Source organism: Anguilla rostrata, chromosome 12, assembly GCF_018555375.3.
Source record: "Anguilla rostrata isolate EN2019 chromosome 12, ASM1855537v3, whole genome shotgun sequence".
In the NCBI taxonomy this organism is placed as follows: Eukaryota; Metazoa; Chordata; class Actinopteri; order Anguilliformes; family Anguillidae; genus Anguilla; species Anguilla rostrata.
In genome coordinates, this window is record NC_057944.1 from 473,319 (window position 1) to 498,744 (window position 25,426).

Sequence of the window (25,426 nt, forward strand, 5' to 3'; positions counted from 1 at the left end):
GGGCTGTGAGAGGTACCATGCTGTATTTTGGGTTGTGAGAGGTACCATGCTGTATTTCGGGTTGTGAGAGCTACCATGCTGTATTTCGGGCTGTGAGAGGTACCATGCTGTATTTCGGGTTGTGAGAGCTACCATGCTGTATTTCGGGCTGTGAGAGGTACCATGCTGTATTTTGGGTTGTGAGAGGTACCATGCTGTATTTCGGGTTGTGAGAGGTACCATGCTGTAACTCAGGGTTCTCGCCCTGATCATTTGGCAGGTCCCTTGCATGATTATGCAAACATATTCTCATTACATTACAGGCATTCTCCAGCGTACACATACTGGTGCTGAAGAGATGGTAATGCTACTAATGTATACTTGTAAATATTACTATTCGTTTAACAATTAAAAACTCAATTAAACATGTAAATTAGAGACAAAAATCACTCTAAACATGTGTTTCAGTGCATGTGCTGCAAAAGCTGTTCATGTTTCACAGGTAACTAGCCAGGTTTTCCCTGTTTGCCAAAGAGGAGCCACATCACAACAGTAAATTAACCTTCTCTATGAATTTGTTAGGAGAAAGAATTAATGGACATTAATTTAATGGAATATTTTATTGTATGTGCTGGCCTACATGGATGATATTTGGAATGTTATATTACAATGAAGAAGCTAATGTAAAGAAAAGTTATGACACGGGAGATATTAAAATAAAAACTGCGATACCAACTGAGCCACCTCAAAGAAGCACTCAGGCCATGATAATTAATGTATGCTTAAGGCTGAACTTAAATTACAGGGGATGAAATGATAATGAATGTATGCTTAAGGCTGAATTTAAATTATAGTGGATGAAACTTTAGAGACCACATACCTCAAAGGTAAATGTAAGATTATTTTTATCTGTTTGGTCTTCATTGTTTATGGTCAGAAATTCAGGGTTTGCCTTCCTGAAATAAAAACAGATAGCAATGCCATGTGAAATGATTCTGTTCATGTTAGAGAAGCCAAAGAATTCTTTTAGCCCTTGAAATACACTCACCCCATGAGCTGGACTTTCAGGGCATTCTTTACCACAGAGTTGTAGCTTTTATTATCCAGGACTTGACCTCCATTATTTGCACTAGAATGAATTAAGAGAAGCAATCCATTTTTGAGCAAACAAAAATCTAAAGTTCTCAGAGGTACACAGATTCCATTCCACTATGTACACCTCACACATGCACATTACGCAGGTGCATTATTGTGACACTCATGATGGTCTCATTCAAAAGCACTGCAATGCACTGCAAAAGCAACCATAAGAAGGGAAATGGGAGCGTGTTTCCAACCCTGTTAAATTAGCCAGAATCCTGGCTGTCCTTAGCGCTGTTTTCTTGTCCACAAGCTGCCAGGATATGGAAAAGCTGACCTAGGGAAAAAACAACCAGCAGAATACTGTTAAAATGGAAAATGGAAGGAAAAATGTATTTTTTCAAAATAAGGAATTGTTTCGGTAACAAATTTTGCAGGAGGGATCTTCAGATTTCAGATATTTACCTGAGCATCCCTCCTCATTACTGGATGCATAACATTGCACTTCAGCTGAGAGCTCTCTCCCTCTGTCTCTTCATTTTGACAGGCTATCAAACTGTCACTTGGCTGTACCTAATGAAAAACATACATGAAAAATGTATTTTGTATTTTAGCACAACTGGCAACTCTACCAGTGTGTGTGGTGGGGGAGGGTTACCTTGTTATAGAGGAGAATATTAGGAAATGTCAAAATCAGTGCAGTCATGTTGGACCCATCTCCCCTATTTGTCAGGTTGAAGACTATATTCAGGTTTTGTGTGTGTCCAACTACGATCATGTCTGTGCTGTAATAACAAAGGAAATCAAAGAGAAAAATTAAATTATCCAAAGATAGTAAAAAAAACAGTCTCTTACTTAGAGTGGGAATAATTAGTACACTATGTTCATTTCCATCAATTTTAGACTAAAACTCAAGTAAGACAGATAAGTATAGACTTCTGTTTCAAAAAGCTCTGTGGAATAACAGAGCTAATAACTCTCTTACCTCAGCCTTGACTCCAACAAGGACACGTCAGCCACACATTTTTCACAGTCCCTCTGGAATTGCAGCTGTGAAAGATGTTGGAATTATGACACATTGCTTATGCTCCGCTTCTGAAATACTGTACTACTTCAGGATTTATAAGAATCATGCGTTTTTCAGTGTGCAAATATTCTCCCTCTATAGAGTATATTTTAATATGACAAACATACCAAACATAATTATGTCCTTTATTGTTGGGAAATATGCAGCAGAATGGCTACATTTGTAATGCTGTAAAAATGCAATAGAGTGAACCGTGAATGCATAAGTTTTTGAAAAGAAACCAAAAATAATTTACAAACTGAACCATTGGTCATAGTATCATAACATCTTTCATACTGATGGTAAAGTTTATTTAAAATGAATCAACATCCTTTTAGGATATTCTTAACAAAACATCTGCTGCTTTCTGCATTCTCTGCCTGATTTCAGTCTTTATTTTATGACTACCCAATCAAGGTGTTTCTACAGTAAACCACCCTCCTGCTGTTCTCCATGTGGTGTGGGGATGGCTGGTTTAAGCAGCCACACCTGCCCTGGGTCAAGCTAATTAGACCTGGCTAATTAGATAATTGGTTAGGAATGAGATAATTGGCCAGGCTAATTGGACCCAGGAACAGGGGTGGCTGCACCTGTGCGTAGTGAGGCAATCAGGTTAAATCTGCCATCCCCACTCACACAAGGGGAGCCTCTGTCATGACTGTTTTACATCTGCTCCTTGGCTGTAACAGCTTGCCACCCTTGAAAATAAACGTGGACTGTTTGATCATCTCCCTGTGTCTCTGTGCTGGAGGACACCTTGGAAAGCCACTTCGGTGGCCTGTGGCAGGCTTGTTTGCCACAGTCGCACCTAGAAAATATGTTTAAAAAGCCGGTGGTACCTTATAAACACGTGTGTACCTTTTTGGTAGATTCTGTGTCACTGAACTTATCCAGAACACGAAGTGGAGGTCCAGCAGAAAGGTTGTGAAGCAGAGAAAAGCTCAGCTTGATTACAATGGGTGAGAAGCAGTCATGGCAACCCTGGAACACACAGATACATGGCTCTCTCAGGAACATGAGGCTTTATACAATTAAGTGTTTTAATCTAATTAATAAAATGAAAATACCTGGAATAATAACAAAATTAGGACCCCATTTAGAAAATCCATACCTTTATGTACACCACATTTTAAGTCACTGGCACAAGCAGGCAAGATGATTAATTGTTACTCATATGAAGATGTAGAGCAGTCCACACTAAGCACCGAAGCATAACCTCTCTTAGCATGAAAACTTAACTCTGTTGCATTCTCACATTCTGTACTTTCTGCAACTGTAGTCTGAAAGTGATGCCGTTAATTCTATCAGCCACTTAATCCTTTAATCATTTAAAAGTCCTCCGATACTGCACTCAGGGGGGTACCATGCCATCTAAAAGCCCCCCTGATACTGCACTCAGGGGGTACCATGCCATCTAAATGCCCCCCTGATACTGCACTCAGGGGGGTACCATGCCATCTAAATGCCCCCCTGACACTGCACTCAGGGGGTACCATCCATCTAAATGCCCCCTGACACTGCACTCGGGGGTACCATGCCATCTAAAAGCCCCCTGATACTGCACTCAGGGGTACCATGCCATCTAAAGCCCCCTGAACTGCACTCAGGGGTACCATGCCATCTAAATGCCCCCTGATACTGCACTCAGGGGGTACCATGTCATCTAAATGCCCCCCTGATACTGCACTCAGGGGGTACCATGCCATCTAAATGCCCCCCTGGGTGACACTGCACTCAGGGTGTACCATGCCATCTAAATGCCCCCCTGGGTGATACTGCACTCAGTGGGGTACCATGCCATCTAAAAGCCCCCTGATACTGCACTCAGGGGGTACCATGCCATCTAAATGCCCCCTGATACTGCACTCAGGGGGTACCATGCCATCTAAATGCCCCCTGAACTGCACTCAGGGTGTACCATGCCATCTAAATGCCCCCTGGGTGACACTGCACTCAGGGGTGTACCACTTGCCCATCTAAATGCCCCCTGACACTGCACTCAGGGGTACCATGCCATCTAAATGCCCCCTGATACTGCACTCAGGGGGTACCATGCCATCTAAATGCCCCCCTGATACTGCACTCAGGGGGCACCATGCCATCTAAATGCCCCCCTGATACTGCACTCAGGGGGTACCATGCCATCTAAATGCCCCCCTGACACTGCACTCAGGGGGGTACCATGCCATCTAAATGCCCCCTGATACTGCACTCAGGGGTACCATGCCATCTAAAAGCCCCCTGATACTGCACTCAGGGGTACCATGCCATCTAAATGCCCCCTGATACTGCACTCAGGGGGTACCATGCCATCTAAATGCCCCCTGAACTGCACTCAGGGGGTACCATCCATCTAAATGCCCCCTGATACTGCACTCAGGGGTACCATGCCATCTAAATGCCCCCTGGTGATACTGCACTCAGGGGTACCATGCCATCTAAAAGCCCCCTGATACTGCACTCAGGGGGTACCATGCCATCTAAAAGCCCCCCTGATACTGCACTCAGGGGTACCATGCCATCTAAATGCCCCCTGATACTGCACTCAGGGGGTACCATGCCATCTAAATGCCCCCGGTGATACTGCACTCAGGGGTACCATGCCATCTAAATGCCCCCTGAGTGATACTGCACTCAGGGGTACCATGCCATCTAAAAGCCCCCTGATACTGCACTCAGGGGTACCATGCCATCTAAAAGCCCCCTGATACTGCACTCAGGGGGTACCATGCCATCTAAAAGCCCCCCTGATACTGCACTCAGGGGGTACCATGCCATCTAAATGCCCCCCTGGGTGATACTGCACTCGGGGGATACCATGCCATCTAAATGCCCCCCTGATACTGCACTCAGGGGGTACCATGCCATCTAAATGCCCCCCTGGATGATACTGCACTCAGGGGGTACCATGCCATCAAAATGCCCCCCTGAAACTGCACTCAGGGGAATACCATGCCATCTAAAAGCCCCCCTGATACTGCACTCAGGGGGTACCATGCCATCTAAATGCCCCCCTGATACTGCACTCAGGGGGGTACCATGCCATCTAAATGCCCCCCTGATACTGCACTCAGGGGGGTACCATGCCATCTAAATGCCCCCCTGATACTGCACACAGGGGGTACCATGCCATCTAAATGCCCCCCTGATATTGCACTCAGGGGGGTACCATGCCATCTAAATGCCCCCCTGATACTGCACTCAGGGTGTACCATGCCATCTAAAAGCCCCCCTGGGTGATACTGCACTCAGGGGGTACCATGCCATCTAAAAGCCCCCCTGATACTGCACTCAGGGGGTACCATGCCATCTAAATGCTCCCCTGATACTGCACTCAGGGGGGTACCATGCCATCTAAATGCCCCCCTGATACTGCACTCAGGGGGTACCATGCCATCTAAATGCCCCCCTGATACTGCACTCAGGGGGTACCATGCCATCTAAAAGCCCCCCTGGGTGATACTGCACTCAGGGGGGTACCACGCCATCTAAATGCCCCCCTGGGTGATACTGCACTCAGGGGGGTACCACGCCATCTAAATGCCCCCCTGGGTGATGGTGCTCTAAGAGCACATTCTTTAGCTCAACGTACTACTGACAGCCCCTAATTACTCACGCAGTTCATCTGCCCTTTCCTATGTCAGTCATTTATTTAGTCGGTCAATGAAACGTTATTCAGCCTAGTAACCGTAACTACGGGGACGTTACCATAAATTTCAGGTTGAAGGTGTCCAGGCATTCCTTATCAGGAGTCAGGTAAAAGATGTCAGCCTTGGACACACCGTTAGCAAAAGACAGGCGCTTTGAGGCTTGAGCATCATCAAGATCCACCTGATATGAAATGGGGAGCTGACCCTCTGAGACAAAGTGGAAAATTTTTTTAGTAAATGTGGGAAAAAGCAAATGCACCTTAACACACAGCACAAACATTTGGGGAAAAGGTGTGAAACCAGGAGACTTATTTAATTCCCAAAAATAGATTGACTGTACAAAACCTGAATTGATGAAATAACAACAAATACAATTTTACATATTACAGATTGCAGCCATTTTTGGATGAAAACACCTGCATTCTTACCCTTTATGTTCCCTCTTTCTGTATTGAAGCAGATTTTTAGAGTGACATGTGTATTGTACAGTTTATTCTTGTCTGTGCCCACTGAGGGAAGGTGGGGAGGTTTGACTTCCAGTTTTGGTTTGAAGACAATGACAGGAAGGGCTCTGGAATAAATGCAACATCGCAAACTAAGCCATGTAGCAATACATTGAATCACTATGTACCGTATATCTGTTTGAGTTCAATAATACACCCATCATATCATTTTACGTTACTATCCAACAGAAAATATATCATTCCCAAATATAAAAAACAAACATCATACATTTTAATCTTGTTTTACCAGCAGAGAATGAATCTTGAAATAAGAAACAAAATTATAAATTTGAAATGGGAAAGTGTTATTTTATGTAAAGCCACAGATTAATTTCTTCTTTTTTTTTAGTTGACAGTATGAATTTGTGCTTACTGCAGGACGATGACGCCTCCTTCCCCCCCGACGCTGATGTACTCTCGTCTGTTTTTGTGTGCCACAGACATCCCGCTGATCGATCGGCCAAAGAACCGCAGCTTGGTCCCTAAATCTGCAGCAGAAATCCTCTGGCAGAGTAAGCATGGAAAGAAGTGGGAAAGTGTGTGAGAGGGTTCTCTAACTCAGCTGGAACCAAGGTCAGCTCAAGGTTATCATTAAAATCATCATTTGGTATTTAAGTATCTCTATGTAACCCCTTTAAAATTTGCTAGAGTGTATTTCAGAGCATTTCAAATTTACTCTGCACATCTTCCCAACCAAGATTATTAATTTCTTACAGCGCTGTTTTATACAATGAAACTCTATTTTAATCATGTTCCATACATAATCTCACAATTGTTCAGTTTAAGAGTATCTGCTCTAAGGGAATGAATGTAAATGTAGAGGTAGAATCTTTGGGGATAACTGATGACTGCAGATCCTTTTTTCTTACCTGGGAAAACCGCGGCTGGATTCCCCCCTCGTATCCGTTATAAATGTAGATGCTTCCAGAAGACCCGGATGCCTCGTTCCCCTCCAGAGGGGCCCCCACAGCCACATCATTAAACCTGTTCCCATCGATGTCCCCAAGGTCCGCGATGGCCGATCCGAACATGGCAAACACGTGCCCGTCCGTTCCCCTCCACTCTGTACCCTCTGCATCAAACCGTCCCTGGGCCTGCAGTCAATGTGCCAAACAGCTTAGGCTTCCATGAGAAACAGTGCAAAGTTTCAGAGAGCCGCCCAGTACAAGGGCTATGGTGAGGCTCGTGGTACAAGGGCTATGGTGAGGCTAAGAGGTACAAGGGCTATGGTGAGGCTCGTGGTACAAGGGCTATGGTGAGGCTAAGAGGTACAAGGGCTATGGTGAGGCTCGTGGTACAAGGGCTATGGTGAGGCTAAGAGGTACAAGGGCTATGGTGAGGTTCGTGGTACAAGGGCTATGGTGAGGCTAAGAGGTATAAGGGCTATGGTGAGGTTAAAAGGTACAAGGGCTATGGTGAGACTTATGGTACAAGAGCTATGGTGAGGCTAAGAGGTATAAGAGCTATGGTGAGGCTAAGAGGTATAAGAGCTATGGTGAGGCTAAGAGGTATAAGCGCTATGGTGAGGCTAAGAGGTATAAGGGCTATGGTGAGGCTAAGAGGTATAAGAGCTATGGTGAGGCTAAGAGGTATAAGAGCTATGGTGAGGCTAAGAGGTATAAGCGCTATGGTGAGGCTAAGAGGTATAAGGGCTATGGTGAGGCTAAGAGGTACAAGCGCTATGGTGAGGCTTATGACACAAGGCCTATGGTGAGGCTCATGGTACAAGGGCTATGGTGAGGCTCATGGTACAAGGGCTATGGTGAGGCTCATGGTACAAGGGCTATGGTGAGGCTTTTATGGTACAAGGGCTATGGTGAGGCTAAGAGGTACAAGGGCTATGGTGATGCTAAGAGGTACAAGGGCTATGGTGAGGCTCATGGTACAAGGGCTATGGTGAGGCTAAGAGGTACAAGGGCAATGGTGAGGCTCATGGTACAAGGGCTATGGTGAGGCTAAGAGGTACAAGGGCTATGGTGAGGCTCATGGTACAAGGGCTATGGTGAGCATTAGTGTAAAGGGGCATTAGCGTAAAGCCCCCAGCTGAAGAGAATTTTACCCCTTCTCCTCAAGGCCCTCTGAACCCATAAGATAGCACTCATTAGCACTATATAGGGTAAATACAACCCATCAATTATTTAGCTTTGTTTTGTTTAACTGATAGACATAACATTGCTGCTAATTTGAGTGTTAGAGTGTATGCTCAAAAGTGAAATGATAGACTCAGTGTTTTATGAGTACCATTATATTCAAATATAGTAAGGAATCAGGAGACTTCCAGGGGATGGCTCACCTGGTTCAGTTTATACACATACACTCTGCCCTCTTCTCCTTTGACATGGTAATACGGTGCTCCAACCAACAGGTAATCCGTTTTACCGTCCTTGTCAAAGTCCAAGACACAAAGCACTGATCCAAAGTAGGAACCCACCTGCATCAGGGGGACAGAGTTTGTCTGTGGCTGGGAACATGTAACACATTGAATATGCCAAAAAAAACCAGCTGCTTAATGTGGCAGGATACCTGCGCATAAAAACTATTTCCCAAGCTGGCTGTAGTCCAGTTTGTAAAGCTGTGAAAATCCAGGACTGATTTTAACAAATTTTATCAAGTTGATATTACTCCCCCACCAAAAATGTCTTATATCTTCAAAGGTCTTAAGCATGTATGCAAAGTAGAGGTATCAAATTAAGGCGAAACATCCAGGTTAATTGATTGATCTACAAATGAGGAAGAACCAGACAGACTATGCTTTGCGGCCGTGGTTCTGAATAAACAGGATAAGCAAGGTAGATAAACAGGAAGTGGCAGAGACTATCATTCTCTGAGGGTGGACACACACCTGGTATCCAGGTAATGTCTGCATCACCTGGTGAGTCTGGCTGTTGAAGACCAGGACAGAGCCGGTGAGGCTGTAACGAGGGGCCCCCGAAATGTACAGAGTCTCCTTCAGCCCCAGTGCAGACGTCACACTGTAGCCTGCGAGGGACACAGAGCAGCATATACATATACAAACACTCATATGCACAGAGTCTCAGTCAGCCCCAGTGCAGACGTCACACTGTAGCCTGCGAGGGACGCAGAGCAGCATATACATATACAAACACTCATATGCACAGAGTCTCAGTCAGCCCCAGTGCAGACGTCACACTGTAGCCTGCGAGGGACACAGAGCAGCATATACATATACAAACACTCATATGCACATTATATTTTATATATACTGTACATAAGTCGAAAATAGGTTTGTGTAATTACAGTAATACTAAGCTACTACACAGTGTGATGTATCTAACCTGAAATAGAATTGAACATAAAATGAAATTATGTAGACTAAGACTATTTACAATTAAATAATATTTTCACGATTGAACATTGGTTTTTAGTCCTTTACCTAAATATGAAAATCTTGGTCCCGTGGAAGAGTCATTGAGAAATGTTATACGCCCATCCTGAGGGTTTTTCAAAATCAGTCCCCCGCTCCAATCATAAGCCCCCACTGCACCGAAAAGGAGATTTCCCTGTGAATAGAACAGAGTTCTCGATATGTGATCGATATTGGTTCCCCGAGTAGCTTATTGTTAAAATGCTGGTACTCCCTCCAGCACACAGATCCAGGCCCCAGAGCCTCTCTCTGTGCCTTGGCCATTCATATCCCAGTCTCTGTCATGCTCAATCTTAGCCATTGGCCTAAACTTGGTTTCATGCATGTGCAGTGTTATCAGTACACACATGTACACGCACACGCATTGAGACACTCAAATGGTCATGGGACCAAATGTTCAGTCCTGAATTCCATCTCAGAATAGAAGTCTCGATTTTGGTCTCCTTCAGAGTAAGTCTGTGTGTGTGAGTGTGCATGATTGTCTGTGTGTGTGTGTGTGTATGTGTGTGTCTGTGTGCATGTGTGTCTGCGTGCGTACGTGTGCGTCTGTGTGAATGTGTGTATGCGTGTGTGTGTCTGTGTGTCTGTGTGCATGTATGTATCTGTGTTTGTATGGGTCTGTGTGTGTATGTGTGTGTTTGTGTGCATGTGTGTATCTGTGTGTGTGTGTGTTTGTGTCTGTGTGTCTGTGAGTGTGTGTCTGTGTGCATGTGTGTATCTGTGTGTGTGTGCATGTGTGTATCTGTGTGTGTGTGTGAGTGTCTGTGAGTGTCTGTGTGTATCTGTGTGTGTGTGTGAGTGAGTGTCTGTGTTTGAGTCTGTGTGCATGTGTGTCAGTGAGTGTCTGTGTGTCTGTATATGTGTGCAAATGTGTGTTTATGCGCACTGTATCAAATACAATGTAGGAACACAATGTTATGTACATGAAGAATACAGTCCTCACATCGTGTGCAAAGTGGGAGCTGAACCCTGCCTCAGCAAGCTCGAAGTGGAAACCTGCCCCCTGCTGGATACCTGTGGAGTAGCAATAATATAACATTTTTTATTATTTAATTTATTGTATTATCAGTTACTACTCTACAATAGGAATTCATGTGTACTCAATTAATAATTATTTAGCAACAGAAAATATCTGAGATGTGTCTATTTATGGAAAAACTGCCAGTACATTTAGTACAGAAAATGCACACATCCAGAACAAATCAATAAAACAAGTTAGGAGGTAATGTGTGACAGAGGAAATGTTTTTGTGAAAGGCAGTATAGTTTGATGTTGTACAAGGCTGGGAATAAAGACCCAAGGAAAGGTACACTACCTTCAATTCCAGTAATTGTCTTTTCAAAATTTCCTAATATTTCATCCAAACCAGTATAGTCGTTGACCATAAATAAGTGTTTATCTGGATCTGAAGCTATTTCCTTCAGCTCTTTAATTCCTTTGGCATCATGTAAAACATCTCCAACCTAAAAGTCAAAACATGGCATGTTATTTTTCAGCAGATTTGGACTACCCAGTCACATTTGAAAACCCAGTGAATCTGCAATTACCGCCATCCGTTTGGGAAAGCACAGACAAGAGACAGATGATGACACCATAGCTGTGGTGTAATGTACTTATATATTACTCTGGGGCTGGGGTGTCAAACCGAATCCCAAGGGGACCACAGTGCCTGCAGGTTTTTGAGGTTTCCTTTCAATCCACTGCTAATCATTGCCTTGAGAACAAGGTATGTAGGATTCCTTAGCCAATCAATGACTTAAATGAACCACTGGTGCTGAGAACACGTCAGACCCAGCAGACCCTGCGGCCCTCCAGGAGTGGAGTTTGACACCTGTGCTCTGGGGTTTCCTGGCTACAGGCTGCATTGGCACAGAAAGGGTTTGACTGCTGGTAAACTGTAATGCAGTGCCGCTGAACTTTAGGTTCTGTGAGCCACTGTGTCTGTAATATTTGTGCCAACCATGCGCTACACCACCAGATTTCACAAATAATTTTACCTTCTTGGTTCAGGAAGCGAGCTCATTAGTGAAATCAGATGGTGTAGTGCATGGCTTGTGCAAATATCTGGGGATGCTGCAGCCCACAGGACCTGGAGTTGAGTAGCCCTGCTGTAACGTATTCCCTGTGCAAATGCAGACACGCTGGGACATGCTGCATAAACTGCAATGCTTTGCTTAAATGATTGCATTTGATATTAAAGACAAATGATGAGTAATGGAAATTTTTAATGTCAGAAATAACGTACCCCTATAGCAAAGCGAATAATGTTTTTGATTTTTGGCGAGTTCAAAACGTCTGTGAGGTCCATTGGGTCGAGGAATATGATTCCATCCGTGATTACGATTATCATCTTCTTGGCGTTCGCTTTTGATCCATTCTCAGGAACAAAAACATTCTCACTGAAAATACATTTTCACATTTTTAGGAAACAATTATTTAAATTATTTAAGGGGAGGAAACAATACAAAAACACTTTCAAGAACAATGAGCAAGTCATACAGAATTTTTCTCCACAAAAATGCATTTGTTTCTAACCCGAAAATGCCTGAATTAAATGTTCAGTCGTAAAACAAGTTGATGGGATTCCAGATATCTGTCCTGTGAAGGTTCCGGGGGCAGCCTTGATCCCAATCAGAGGCTCTGCTGTGTGTGTGGCCAGCCCAACCACACGTTTTACACTTCCAAATAAATAATCAGCACAATTATTTAATTTGATTAATATTATAAAATTAGGCTTATTACTTTGATTGAAACATTTGTTGGGGAGAGCAAATGATAGAGTATAGAGATACAGTACTGGCACAAGTTATGGAGACACTGAGCTTAAAGAAGTTTAGTACTCAAACCTTCTATCTGCCCTTTCTTCTGTAGTTTCTTCGAGCCGTTTTCACGTTTAAAGTTACATGGCAAGAAGGTCCTGGGTTCGAATTCTGGCCTGGGCCTTTCTGTGTTTCCAGGTTCATGGAGAACATAAAGACATACTGGTAGGCTAATTGGAGACTCTAAATTGCCCATAGGTATGAGTGTGTAAGTGAATGGTGAGTGAATGGTGTGTGTACCCTGTGATAGATTGGCGGCCTGTCTAGAGTGTATTCCTGCCTCTCGCCCAGTGCATACACCCTCCGCGACCCTGTCCAGGATAAGCGGGTATAGACAATAGTAATGTACTGGTAATAAACCTGGTAATATTGTACTTACAGCACATGGTTGATGGCTGAAGCTGTTTTTGTGTACTCCATGATCTGCTTTATGCTCTTCACCTTTTCAATGGCCTTTGTGCCATTGTCATTTTCCAGTAGGGAAAGTTCAGTTCTTATATCTTTTCCGTATTGTACAATTGCAAAGTCACACTGTTGAAAAACAGAAGAAGATGTTAATTTCACCCTGATATTCACAATTATTATTCGTTTTCTTATCCATCCTGTTAATAAGTCACATACTCCATGATTGTAAAGTTTTGGTCCATGCACACCACATATAAAGGAAACTGTCGTCATTAGACTCTGACTCTTATGTTAGTGTCATTCCTGTTTTCAAATGAATAAAAACAATCTTTTGCCTCAGAGAAAAATACTACTGCAGCAATAACCGTAATAATAACACAAACATAAAAAGATATTAAAGAACAATATAAAGTCACTACATGCTTCGCGATACACATTGTCGTTGTGTGTTTATCTCAAAAAAAATAAAATAAATAATGGACAATGTCTTAACTATTGTACAATGAAAAAAGAAGTGTGTGTGCATGCATACATGGAGTGCATGTCAATGCATATTTGGCATATATCTATCCATTTAAACATCTGGATTTATATTGACAGATTTCAGATGAAAGACTTTGCTCAAGCATACTTAAAGCACTGCTACACAATACAGTATGTAGACCATCAGATAATGGGATGTAACACAGGACTGGTGGAGCTTGCAGGGCATTTCTCATACATCAAACCTGCTTAACAGCTCATCACAAAGATTTGCGATCATTTATGTTCACAAGGAATTGGTATCGTGGATGAACCTCATATCGATTGATGATAATGTTAGTAAACTATGAAGATGAGTTCAGTACTTACAGTAAAACAGGTGTTCCAAACCTTTTGCATTATGTTAGAAATGAAATCCTTTGCCTTCACAAAATCGTCAGCCTCAATACTCCCTGAACCATCCAGAACAAAGGCAATCTCCGTCCCAGCATCTGGAAAAAAAAAACAATTTAAGCAATAAGTGTTTCTTTTGGGGAAATATGACGAGCTTCCTCATGGAATCAGCTGGTTAGTTTGTGAGTGTGTTATACATTGTATGTAGTTACATGTAGTGAGCCTCTGCCATCTGCCTCTGGTATTTTGCTAAAGTGTATGGAAATAATGTTTGTATGTTTGTTTTAAAGACTTCAAAAACAAAAGTATCACAAGTTGCTTGAGTTAAGTCCATACCTTCTTCGTTCTCATCCTCACTGCTGCTGTGGTTGTTTATATTGGCATGTCTTCTCTGACGAGAAATGCGCTCATCTGAAACAGGAAATGAATGAGTTTTCCTTTCTAGCACTGATGTAGTTTCCTATATTAGGAGCGCAACCACCATTATTGCCAAGATTATTTTCTTACTAAAATGGAAATGGCAAAACCATATTTTTGAGGATTTATCAACTAAATGTTTTAAGAAGGGCACTGAGCCTTATTTTACGGGGTCGGCAAAACATCGACATGACTTGACATCAAGTCTACTTCCATTTTGTACAAATGTGTGTATTATCTGGTGAGATTTGATTACCTAAATCATGTTTGACGATTTCTTCTTTATGACTGTTGCTGTTGTTGCAGTTGTTGTTGTTGTTGTTGTTGTTGTTGTTGTTGTTGTTGCTGCTGCTGTTGTTCATTTTCATTTCTCGTACAACTGAAATGTAAAACGTTAGTTTTAAGGTAACTATCAAGTTCACAATAATGCATTTAAGCCATTTATGAAAATATAAAAAAACTGATAATGGTTATCTTCGGCATTGAGGACTGTCAAAATATTAAATAAACAATTGAGCAACAATTCAGTATTAATCTTGCATAGCATCTTTCACAAACATGCATTTTTCTGTGTAATAGAATGCAAACATGAATTTTATTATATTGAATTTTAAAGCTCCTGTGCAGTATATCCATCTGTTTCGATGTATCATACTTGAAATATGTTCTTTTTATACCCTCTGTCTTGTTTTGTCTGCATTTCAAATGCCCAGTCGTATTGTATATACAGGCCTGTATCATTACTGCAGTCATATGTACAGGCCTGTATCATTACTGCAGTCATTATGTACTGTATCATTACTGCAGACATATGTACAGGCCTGTATCATTACTGCAAAATCAACAATCAATTTGGGAGAGCCTCTGTGAAATGGAAATAACTAAACTTCTCACACTTCTGATTTATCAGAATTTATTCTATTATTTATTCATAATTTTAAATTTAACTGCCATAAAAACATCAATTTTAGTATTACCACACTTTCATTTCCCAAATGGTCCACTTTAATGATTGACAGGGATCTTGCATACCAAGTGATGAAGGGGACATTTCCTCAGTTCTCTGCAGATCTCGAAGCAGGACACAGTTTCCATTTAGATCTTCATTGATTGCCTTCTTTTTCCTGACCTGTTGGCAGACCTAATACATCCATTGGTACATTACACAGTTGTTGAAATTACATGTCCCCCATACAGTTATATTCTTTAATCTGAGCCACTACAGTAGCTTATCACTGGGCTGAGAAATATGCACCACACCCACCCAGCTCCTGAGCGACTGTGCCTCAAAAATACACACTAATCACACCCAGCTCCTGAGCGACTGTGCCTCAAAAATACACACTAATCCCATCCAGTTCCTGAGCGACTGTGCCTCAAAAATACACGCTAATCACAACCAGCTCCTGAGCGACTGTGTCTCAAAAATACACACTAATCCCACCCAGTTCCTGAGCGACTGTGCCTCAAAAATATGCACTAATCCCACCCAGCTCCTGAACAACTGTGCCTCAAAAATATGGACTAATCCCACATAACTCCTGAGCGACTGTACCTCAAAAATATGCACTAATCCCACCAAGCTCCTGAGCGACTGTGCTTCAGAAATACACAGTAATCCCACCTAGCTCCTGAGTGACTGTGCCACAAAAATATGCACTAATCCCACCCAGCTCCTGAGCGACTGTGCCTCAAAAAATGCACTAATCTCACCCAGCTCCTGAGCGACTGTGCCTCAAAAAATGCACTAATCCCACCTATCTCCTGAGTGACTGTGCCTCAAACATATGCACTAATCCCACCTAGCTCCTGAGCGACTGTGCCTCAAAAATATGCACTAATCCCACCCAGCTCCTGAGCGACTGTGCCTCAAAAATATGCACTAATCCCACCCAGCTCCTGAGCGACTGTGCCTCAAAAATATGCACTAATCCCACCCAGCTCCTGAGCGACTGTGCCTCAAAGCACCAGAGTTCATGATATTTTACATTTAGTGTTCCTCCAGAAAACGGAATGAAAACATTAAATATTTAATCAGGACCTTTCAATGATGTTCAATGAGAATTTTTTGTTTACCAGGACCTTATTTGTAGATCAGTGATAATTATAAGTGATCACAAATGTCATAGAAATTACATATTTAATGTAATTACAGTAATGTAATTTTGTAATTCCCACCCTCATACTGCACCCTGTCTATCCAAAGGAAATAGGCTACATAACATTTGAATAATTTGTAAAAATATAACACAAATGTTACTGAATACAATGCAACAGAAAAAGCAACACAAATGGAGTGGTTTCACAATCTTAAGATTTTTACATTGAGAATAAAGCAATTCAAATGTCTTAAGGATCAACAGTAGCCCTGTACATTTAACATTCTGTGACTGGTGCGAAGGTTAGAGAGATACAAAGGAGTGGAATAAGTCAGATCTCAGAGAATGCATGCTTGAATTTGTTAGAAGAGTGCCTATGAGTATGCACATCAGTTCAGTCAAGGATGGGAGCCTGACTAATACTAAGACTGCATATGCGAACCATCCGCATAGCGTCACTTCCCTCCTCAAGAATTTAAACGCAACCACTTCCCATATAGGCCACACAGATGATGAACGGTTGATCGCTGATGCAAAGTGGTATAAGAGTCACTTGTTAGTTAACTTCCTGCTGCAAATTTTAAACAACAGATGTGGAGAGGTTTGATTAGAGGCTAGCCGAAGAGGTTTGAAGAGGCATGCTTTATCTATAAATATAAAAAATACCTTTTTGTTACACCAGAGATCTGTGCAACATGCTACACAAGTATAAATTCTCTGTCCGTTCATGAGTGCCACACACAACGCAAATCACAAACTATGCAAGAGGTATGCAAAGAATTGCATACCATACCAGAGTGTAGTGAATGTGTGGAATAGCCTGTCTGCTCACAATGTAGAGGCAGAATCTCTGGGGATTTTCAAGAATAGGCTTGATACAGTGTTAGATACTATCTAGTCTGTAGGTAATCAGGGCACTAATTTAGGCAGGAAAATGGCGAGCATTGTTGGGCTGAATGGCCTGTTCCCGTCATTTGGGGTCCAAGCAGCGAAGCTGGTGGAACCCTATTGTATCTGTTAGGATTATTATTAGGGGTCCAAGCAGCGAAGCTGGTGGAACCCTATTGTATCTGTTAGGATTATTATTAGGGGTCCAAGCAGCGAAGCTGGTGGAACCCTATTGTATCTGTTAGGATTATTATTAGGGGTCCAAGCAGCGAAGCTGGTGGAACCCTATTGTATCTGTTAGGATTATTAGGGGTCCAAGCAGCGAAGCTGGTGGAACCCTATTGTATCTGTTAGGATTATTATTATTATTTTTCTCCGCTAAAAGTGTCTGAGGCTCAGCAACCATAAGTCCTAGAGCAACCAAATTTGGCAGGTGGGTTCCTATGGCCCCCCACTACTCAGGCACTACAAATCACCTATGTCGGCCAGATGGTGGCACTATAACAAAGGGTCATGCTTAAAAGGCCATAACTCCCACACCGTAAGTTAGATCAACACAGAACTTCATTGACCTATGCATCTGAACGTGCTCTACAACTTTGCCACCTATGTCGGCCATATTGTTGTACTAATATTGAATATAAACAAAAGACACAATTTATTCTGTAGTCTGCCAATGTCAAAATAAATAAGGTAGGCTACTCTGCGCGCAGCTCACAGGTAGCAGGGATGGCGAGTTGATATTTCGTTTTTTGTTTCTTTTTTTCACTGTGGTATTTATTATTTGAAATATGTATGATTATTCTATCTGTCTCTGAGGCGCTCTGAAGTGTGCATTCTCTGCTAAACTAAGCAATGGATTGGAATATGTATGTGTGTTGCACGGTATTTCCGAAACTTCAGCACTTTCTCTGTACTTAAAAAAAAAAAGAAACGGTTCGGTATTATAATTTTTCGATGTTCAGTAGTTTTTTGTCAAATGTAAAAGCCAGGGAAATGTCTCTCCCACATTACTGATTGAGAGGATGAAAAGTGTAATTTGTCAGAATCTTCGCTAGATGGCAGTAGCAACTAAGGTTGCCAAGTGAGGTGAAGTTGCGCTTGTGCACTCACTCGTTGATACAGCGTAAGCTTCGACTCAGTTCAATTCAGTAGCAATAGGTGTTCTAATTTGGAAATATTTTATTATAGGAAGATGCTGTATTGTTATTAAAGTATGCTATTTTTAGATCTACTTAAAAGTGAAAAACCTGTTTAAAGATTATTCAATTTTTGAAATATATTTAATATATTTTTCTATTGTTTAGTGTTGTAACACTATAGGCCTATGATTATTGAGCAGGCTTCAACTTAAAGGTTGTTAATAAACCAGGTTTTTAATAAACCATGAATTTGAAAATGAGGTCAACCCTTGTAGACATTACGTTTCTGATCTATTAAGGTAATTTCAGTATCGTTAGGTACCGAGTATTGAATCAGTATCGTTTCAGTATCGGGAATCTTGATACTAAACCTGGTATCGGTATCAAAGTCAAAATTTTGGTATCGTGACAACACTAGTGTGACGCCATTTTTTAGTTGCGGCATGGAAGCGCTGCAGCTGTACATACACACCGGGCCATCTAAGGCCCTGTCCACACGTATACGGATTTTTCTGAAAACGTAGTTTTTTCCCCCTCCTTAAAAAAAATCCTATCCACATGACCGGCGTTTTAAAAAATATCTCCGTCCACAGGAGAACGCTAAAACGATTGCCGCATGTGCAATACACCAATTGCCATGGTAACTGATGCGCGAGTTGACGTCATGACGCCAGCGTTTTCATAAAGCTCAGTTTTTCTTGTCCACACGAAGACAGAGAAACTGGAGTTTCGAAAAGTCCCCACCTTGGAAGGCGTTTTCAAAAAGCTTTGTTTTCAGTGACATAAAACGCCATTTTCGTGTGGACGGGAGGCCAAAACGGAGGGAAAAAACTACATTTTCAGAATGTGGACAGGGCCTAAGTGTTACGACATAGTAAAGGCCTTTATGGGAAGCGGCCAGGACACATCCATGGCAACGCAACTAAGTCATCCGACAGCGTCTCTTAGCACAAAATTGGCCATAAGTCATCATGAACGGTAACGGAAAGAACAGTAATCCTATCAATATGCCAGCTAACGTCAATGGTAGCTAGCTAGTTGTCAACGAATGAACTATGATATCTGATAGTAGAGAGGACAATCAAATAGTTTGAATAGTTGACAAATGCGTTCACAACCATGCAACTGTGTTATTGAACTTTAATACACGAACAGCTAGTCTTTAACAAGACAAATAACACATGCCTTCATATCCATTATGGCCAGATAATCTTATTCCTTTCCATTCAACTTTTGGCCCTCAACAATAAAATAAAAACAAACAAATAAAAAAATAGTTTAGCTTTTAACACCTTAAAATTGTTCAAGGCATTTTCAACTATCCAATCCCTTTTGTTACGTCACTTCCGGGTTTGGCGGGTTTTTTTTTTTTTTTTAAAGATGCGGAAGTAAAATTCTCTCACAAAAACGGCTCCAGAAGTCACGGTAGTATATATATAAGTATATATTTTTATGAAAATCTAGTTCCTACATAATTTTCCTACACATTGATTCACTGGGGTCTCCAATCTGCAATATTCCCTTTAATAATGACATTTAATAACGACCCTCCCTCCTCACAAAAATCTACATCCACAAACACGTTTTTCTTACAGGTTCAACTTGCAGAGTACAAACACGAACCATAAGTTGCAAGCACAAGTCATTGCTTACAAATACAAAATACTTTTGGCATTAATTTGAGCCCATACTAGTCAGTTACTAGTCAGCATATTTAAAAAAATTTCTTTCGGGGGGGGGCATGCCCCCAGACCCCCCTAGGGGGTTTGCATCTTTGTCACCTTTTTCACCTCTGATGAGTTTGCAGGTCTGTTCACGGTAAGAAGAAATTTCAGGCTATTGCTTGTGTCGAAAGTGCTGCGACGGAAACAAGGATAGATTTACTCAGGAGCCACATCTGTCCAAAATGTAAACAATTCAGGCACTTTTCATGGTCTGGAAAAATTTTATGACAACGTGGTCATTTAGCTAACTTAGTTAGCTAGCCAAACAGTCAGTAACCCACATACTTCCTTTGTGACATTTAGGGATAATGTCAAGGAGGAAAGGTAAAAGCTTAAAAAAACTTAGACAGTTTTTTAAAAGGTTAAATGTGCCCAGCATTCCAAGGCTTGTTGTAAGATTGAGTAGCCAATCAGGACTTGAATATACGTTTTTTGTAGAGTGCAGAAACTTTGATATTGTTTATTTTATTTTATTTATTTTGTTGTTGTTGAAAACACAGCATTCCAAGACTGTACATTGTTGTCAGATTCTTTGTACGTCTCTGCTATGCTGTAAATAGTTGTTGATTTTTTAAATGTGTGTTGAATAAATGAGTTATTTATAACAACATTCACATTACGTAGTCATATTTTCAAATCTCCAGTCAGCTTTTAGCATTGACTTAATGTAGGGCCCTATGGAATGTGTGTTATAGCTTTTTTAAAATTCTCAATTCCGCGATTCCATCTGTGATTATGTTATCACAGAAACTATAGGGCCCTACCTTAATCCTGCCACAGTCTGTTGCTGGCCTACGCCGGGCCCCCGTCAAAAAAGACACTTGGCCGCCGGCCCGCGTCGGGCCCTGTCAAAAGATACTTGCCACCGGGCCTAACAACTTTTCTGGGGGAAACCCTGTTTGGTATCGTGATTCGTGACTACACTAGTCTCACGCCTTTTTTAATTGTGGCGCAGAAGCGCTGCAGCTCTACATACACGCCGGGCCATCTAAGTGTTACGACATAGTAAAGGCCTTTACGGCAAGCGGCTAGGACACATCCATGGCGACGCAACTAAGTATTCCGACAGCGCCTCTTAGCACAAAATTGGCCATAACTCATCAATACTTTGTACAATCATCATGATATTCAGTAGATATGTTGGGTGATGTATAGGTATATGATCATGAGGACAAAACTTTTAAAATCGCTCCATAGGGGGCGCAATAGTGCCAACGCTTGGACCCCTCCCAACGCCACTTGCGGCTTTAATTATGTTATGTTACGTATACAGTGCTGTGAAAAAGTATCTGCCCCCTTCCTAATTTCCTCTATTGTTGCATATGTGTCACACTGAATGGTTTCTGATCTTTAGACAAATTGTAATTTGAGTAAAAGGGAAACTGAGTAAACACAACAAATTTTTAAAATTATTATTTAATTTGTTTAATGAAAAAGTTATCAAACACCCATGTCAGCCATGTGAAAAAGTAATTACCCCCTTAGTTACTCTATCAACCAAATTTAATCGATAATTTGATTCAGCTGATTGAACAGAGCCAGGCTTGACCACAGCCAGCCATTTTGAATCTAAACCCCTTTCATATTGAACCTTACTATCAGAGTGAAGTAGTCACCACAAACTTTCTACAAGCACACTTTTCCATGATCAATGGAAATTTCAGAAGACATGAGAAATAATGTTGTTGAAATATATCAGTCAGGAAAGAAGAACAATGGTGAATCTTCCAGGAGTGGCCGGCCTGCCAAAATATTTCCAAGGGCACAGCAACAACTCATCCAGGAAGTCACAAAACATCCCAGAAGAACATGTAAAGAACGGCAAGCCTCTCTAGCCTCAGATAAGGTCAGTGTTCATGACTCCACTATAAGAAAGAGACTGGCCAAAAATGGGATTCATGGGAGAGTAGCAAAGTGGAAACCATTGCTAATCAAGAGAAACATCAATGCAGATGAGTCAAAGGTGTCTAGTATAAAGCAAGTACAGCATTTCACAGTAAAAATGTTTACTGTCAAACATGGTGGTGGTAGTGTGATGGTCTGGGGAGGCTTTGCTGACTTGGGACCTGGACGACTTGCTATTATTGAAGGAACCATGAATTCTGCTGTGTACCAGAAAATTCTCAAGAAGAATGCCTGTGAACTGAAGCTGAAGTGTAACTGGGTTATGCTGCAAGACAATGATCCAAAACACAAAAGCAAGCCCACATCTGAATGGCTGAAAAGAAAGAAAATTTAAGTTTTTGAGTGGTCTAGTCAAAGTGTTGCCTTGGAGCCAATAGAGATGCTGTGGCAGGATGTGAAATGAGCAGTTCATACTTGAAAACCTTCAATTTGTTTGAATTAAAGCAGTCCTACAAAGAAGAGAGGGCTACAATTCCTCCACAGCAATGTAAAAGTTCTGTTTGGTTGCAGTTACTGCTGCTAAAGGTGGTGCAACCAGTTCTAAGTGTAAGGGGGCAACTACTTTTTCACATGGGTGATAAGGGTGTTTGAAAAGGTTTATTCATTAAATAAATGACATAAGTCATAAAATGTCTTTTGTGTTTACTCGGGTTCCCTTTGTCTAATATTACATTTTGAAACCACCATTGTGACAAATATGCAATAATAGAAGAAATCAGGAAGGGGGCAAAAAGTTTTTCATGGCACTGTAAAACAGCCTTGAAGAACTCTGCTTCAGATACAGCACAGAGACACACAGACCCAGAGCGTTAGGCAGGACTCTGCTTCAGGTACGGCACAGAGACACAGACCCAGAGCGTTAGGCAGGACTCTGCTTCAGGTACGGCACAGAGAGACAGAGACTGAGAGCATTAGGCAGGACTCTGCTTCAGGTACAGCACAGAGACACAGACCCAGAGCGTTAGGCAGGACTCTGCTTCAGGTACGGCACAGAGACACAGACCCAGAGCGTTAGGCAGGACTCTGCTTCAGGTACGGGACAGAGACACAGACCCAGAGTGTTAGGCAGGACTCTGCTTCAGGTACAGCACAGAGAGACACAGACCCAGAGCATTAGGCAGGACTCTGCTTCAGGTACAGCACAGAGACACAGACCCAGAGCGTTAGGCAGGACTCTGCTTCAGGTACAGCACAGAGAGACACAGACCCAGAGCGTTAGGCAGGACTCTGCTTCAGATACAGCACAGAGAGACAGAGACTGAGAGAGTTAGGCAGGACTCTGCTTCAGGTACAGCACAGAGAGACACAGACCCAGAGCGTTAGGCAGGACTCTGCTTCAGATATAGCACAGAGAGACAGAGACTGAGAGAGTTAGCAAGCCGACAGCAGAGACACAGACCAGAGCGTTAGGCAGGACTCTGCTTCAGTGCAAAACTGAGACAGCAGGATCTGAGGCATGCACAGAACACAGACCCAGAGCGTTAGGCAGGACTCTGCTTCAGGTACAGCACAGATAGACACAGACTGAGAGCATCTGCTGTCAGAGATGCGGGTAACTGTGGTCTGTCACAGGAACTTCTGAGAGGAAGGAAGGCTCCTAAAGTAAGTAGTCTGACCCAGAAACATGTGGCACTGACAGGTTCAACAGCGTAGCCCTTGCACAAAGAGCTCGACAACCTTCAGAATGGGCACCCATTCATGAAGTTCACACAATGATGGCTCTAATGGTAAGCTTCATAAGATGCATGACCTTTCCCTGGAAGTATGAATCATGTATACCCCCCATAAAATCACATGCCTGTTTCCTTAAATGCCGAGCTCAGTTTCAGATCTTTGATTCTCTCACCCTGATCCAGAATGTTGAATGATAAATTATTTCTGTTACATTTCAAATACTTGAAAAACATTGAACTTACCATGTGCTGATGTTCATCAGTTTTTTTAGCTGCTGATACAATTGGTTTCAAACCCTTTCTCACATTTTCTGAAAGAGATAGAATAAGCATAATTTTCAATAAATTTCAATGTTCCAGGGAATCTCAAGCTCAAGTGCCTCCTCTAAATGCACATTATTTTTAGCAGTTGATTGGTGTGGATGTTACTACCTGTGATGTACACTTCAGTGCAATTTTCCTTCTCCATAGTGCAATGCAGCAGTTGGACTGTTGAACTAGGTGAAGCAACCAATACCCTATGAACACACAGAGAACATCAAAATGATTTCCATATCTGGTCAGTTGGCTGCACGTGTTAAACAAAGGTTTCTAAAATTTTTCTGTTCACTGAAAATGTATTAACCACTAGCAGAATTCACACACGTAACCATAGTTTATAATGTAATCCCACTATTCGAGATTATTGAGAATAGTTCTGGTTTCAAGTCACTTACCCCTCTTGAGACTCAATGATAGTTTGTCCAAATAGGTTGTCATCTTTCATTTGAAAATGCCTGACAGGTTTCATGAATATGTTGAAACCAGCAGTGGCATATATTACTGGAATTCATAAATCACACATAATATTGAATGCAGTTAGAAAATGGTTAAAGGAAATAAACAGGTTAGGTTCAAAGTCCACATTGGGTCAAATTATGGCATACGTTAAAATGAAGAATTTTTGGAACAGCGTGCTTTTAAGTTTACAGTTCCCATTAACTGAAGCTTAGGCGATGTCTATGTGAGTGTAACACATTGGTAGTGACTGAGGTGAGTTTCAGTATTCACTGTAAGACACGCTTAGATTGTGAAAGCTGCTATATAAAAATGTAGTTCACTATCACTATAATTCAGAGGAACAAGACCAGGTTAAAACCTAGTATATGGCTGGACCTAACATACGTGATCCGGCTGACCAATGGTGTGACTTCATAATTCGGCTGACCAATGGTGTAACTTCATCACTTATTTAGTCACTCACTCAGTCAGTCACAGACATTTGCGTTTGAAGGGCTGGCCCCGCTGTTGCAGTCCAGCCAAAAATAGTGGATAGAATGAAAGTTCAATTTAAAAGTTCAATTTCATCAAAAAAAAAAAGAAAAAAAAATTGTAAAGCTGAAAAGTCAAGTGTTGTTTATGAGTTGTTATGTGTTAAGAGTTTTGTGAAAATGTTATTGTCTACCTTACTTCATACTGCATGTAAATTAACACAAACCTCGTGAGGGTATACCACTCTTCTGTCATCTATTAAAATAACAATTTTACAGTTCTATTCCTAGGTCTGTACAGGTTGTTTCTGTAGCTTGTACATTACTTTGGTACCTGTTCTATGAGGATAGCTAATACAAAAAGGTAAGCATCTGGGCTAAAAAAAAAAAAAAAAATTATTTATTGTTAACTGAGTTCCATGTTTGCCCATGAGCCCTGTTCAAAGACCAAGATAGTACGTATAATACACATTTCCCCTTTTTGAGATAACTTACTATGTAGAGCTAACATAATCATACCCATTAGTTTAATGTTTTTACATACTTTCATCATTCATACATTCCT

The 25,426-nt window shown here is 41.7% G+C and overlaps 1 protein-coding gene across 1 annotated transcript in view; it reads right to left on the minus strand.

The window, feature by feature from the left end:
* LOC135235926 (integrin alpha-E-like) overlaps positions 1–25,426 on the minus strand; it is a 33,193-nt gene that overhangs the window by 7,191 nt on the left and 576 nt on the right. Inside the window, exons 2-26 of the mRNA XM_064301986.1 lie at positions 24,328–24,433; positions 24,044–24,129; positions 23,855–23,922; positions 15,213–15,321; positions 14,437–14,559; positions 14,100–14,174; positions 13,740–13,861; positions 12,862–13,013; positions 11,909–12,062; positions 10,979–11,126; positions 10,607–10,677; positions 9,673–9,799; positions 9,121–9,257; positions 8,572–8,709; positions 7,148–7,372; positions 6,652–6,782; positions 6,204–6,346; positions 5,834–5,982; positions 2,984–3,106; positions 2,045–2,109; positions 1,718–1,844; positions 1,525–1,632; positions 1,317–1,396; positions 1,028–1,108; positions 860–935 (exon numbers count right to left, since the gene is read on the minus strand). Coding sequence (XP_064158056.1) covers positions 860–935; positions 1,028–1,108; positions 1,317–1,396; positions 1,525–1,632; positions 1,718–1,844; positions 2,045–2,109; positions 2,984–3,106; positions 5,834–5,982; positions 6,204–6,346; positions 6,652–6,782; positions 7,148–7,372; positions 8,572–8,709; positions 9,121–9,257; positions 9,673–9,799; positions 10,607–10,677; positions 10,979–11,126; positions 11,909–12,062; positions 12,862–13,013; positions 13,740–13,861; positions 14,100–14,174; positions 14,437–14,559; positions 15,213–15,321; positions 23,855–23,922; positions 24,044–24,129; positions 24,328–24,433 — 2,924 coding nt within the window. The remainder of the gene's footprint in view (positions 1–859; positions 936–1,027; positions 1,109–1,316; positions 1,397–1,524; positions 1,633–1,717; positions 1,845–2,044; positions 2,110–2,983; positions 3,107–5,833; positions 5,983–6,203; positions 6,347–6,651; positions 6,783–7,147; positions 7,373–8,571; positions 8,710–9,120; positions 9,258–9,672; positions 9,800–10,606; positions 10,678–10,978; positions 11,127–11,908; positions 12,063–12,861; positions 13,014–13,739; positions 13,862–14,099; positions 14,175–14,436; positions 14,560–15,212; positions 15,322–23,854; positions 23,923–24,043; positions 24,130–24,327; positions 24,434–25,426) is intronic.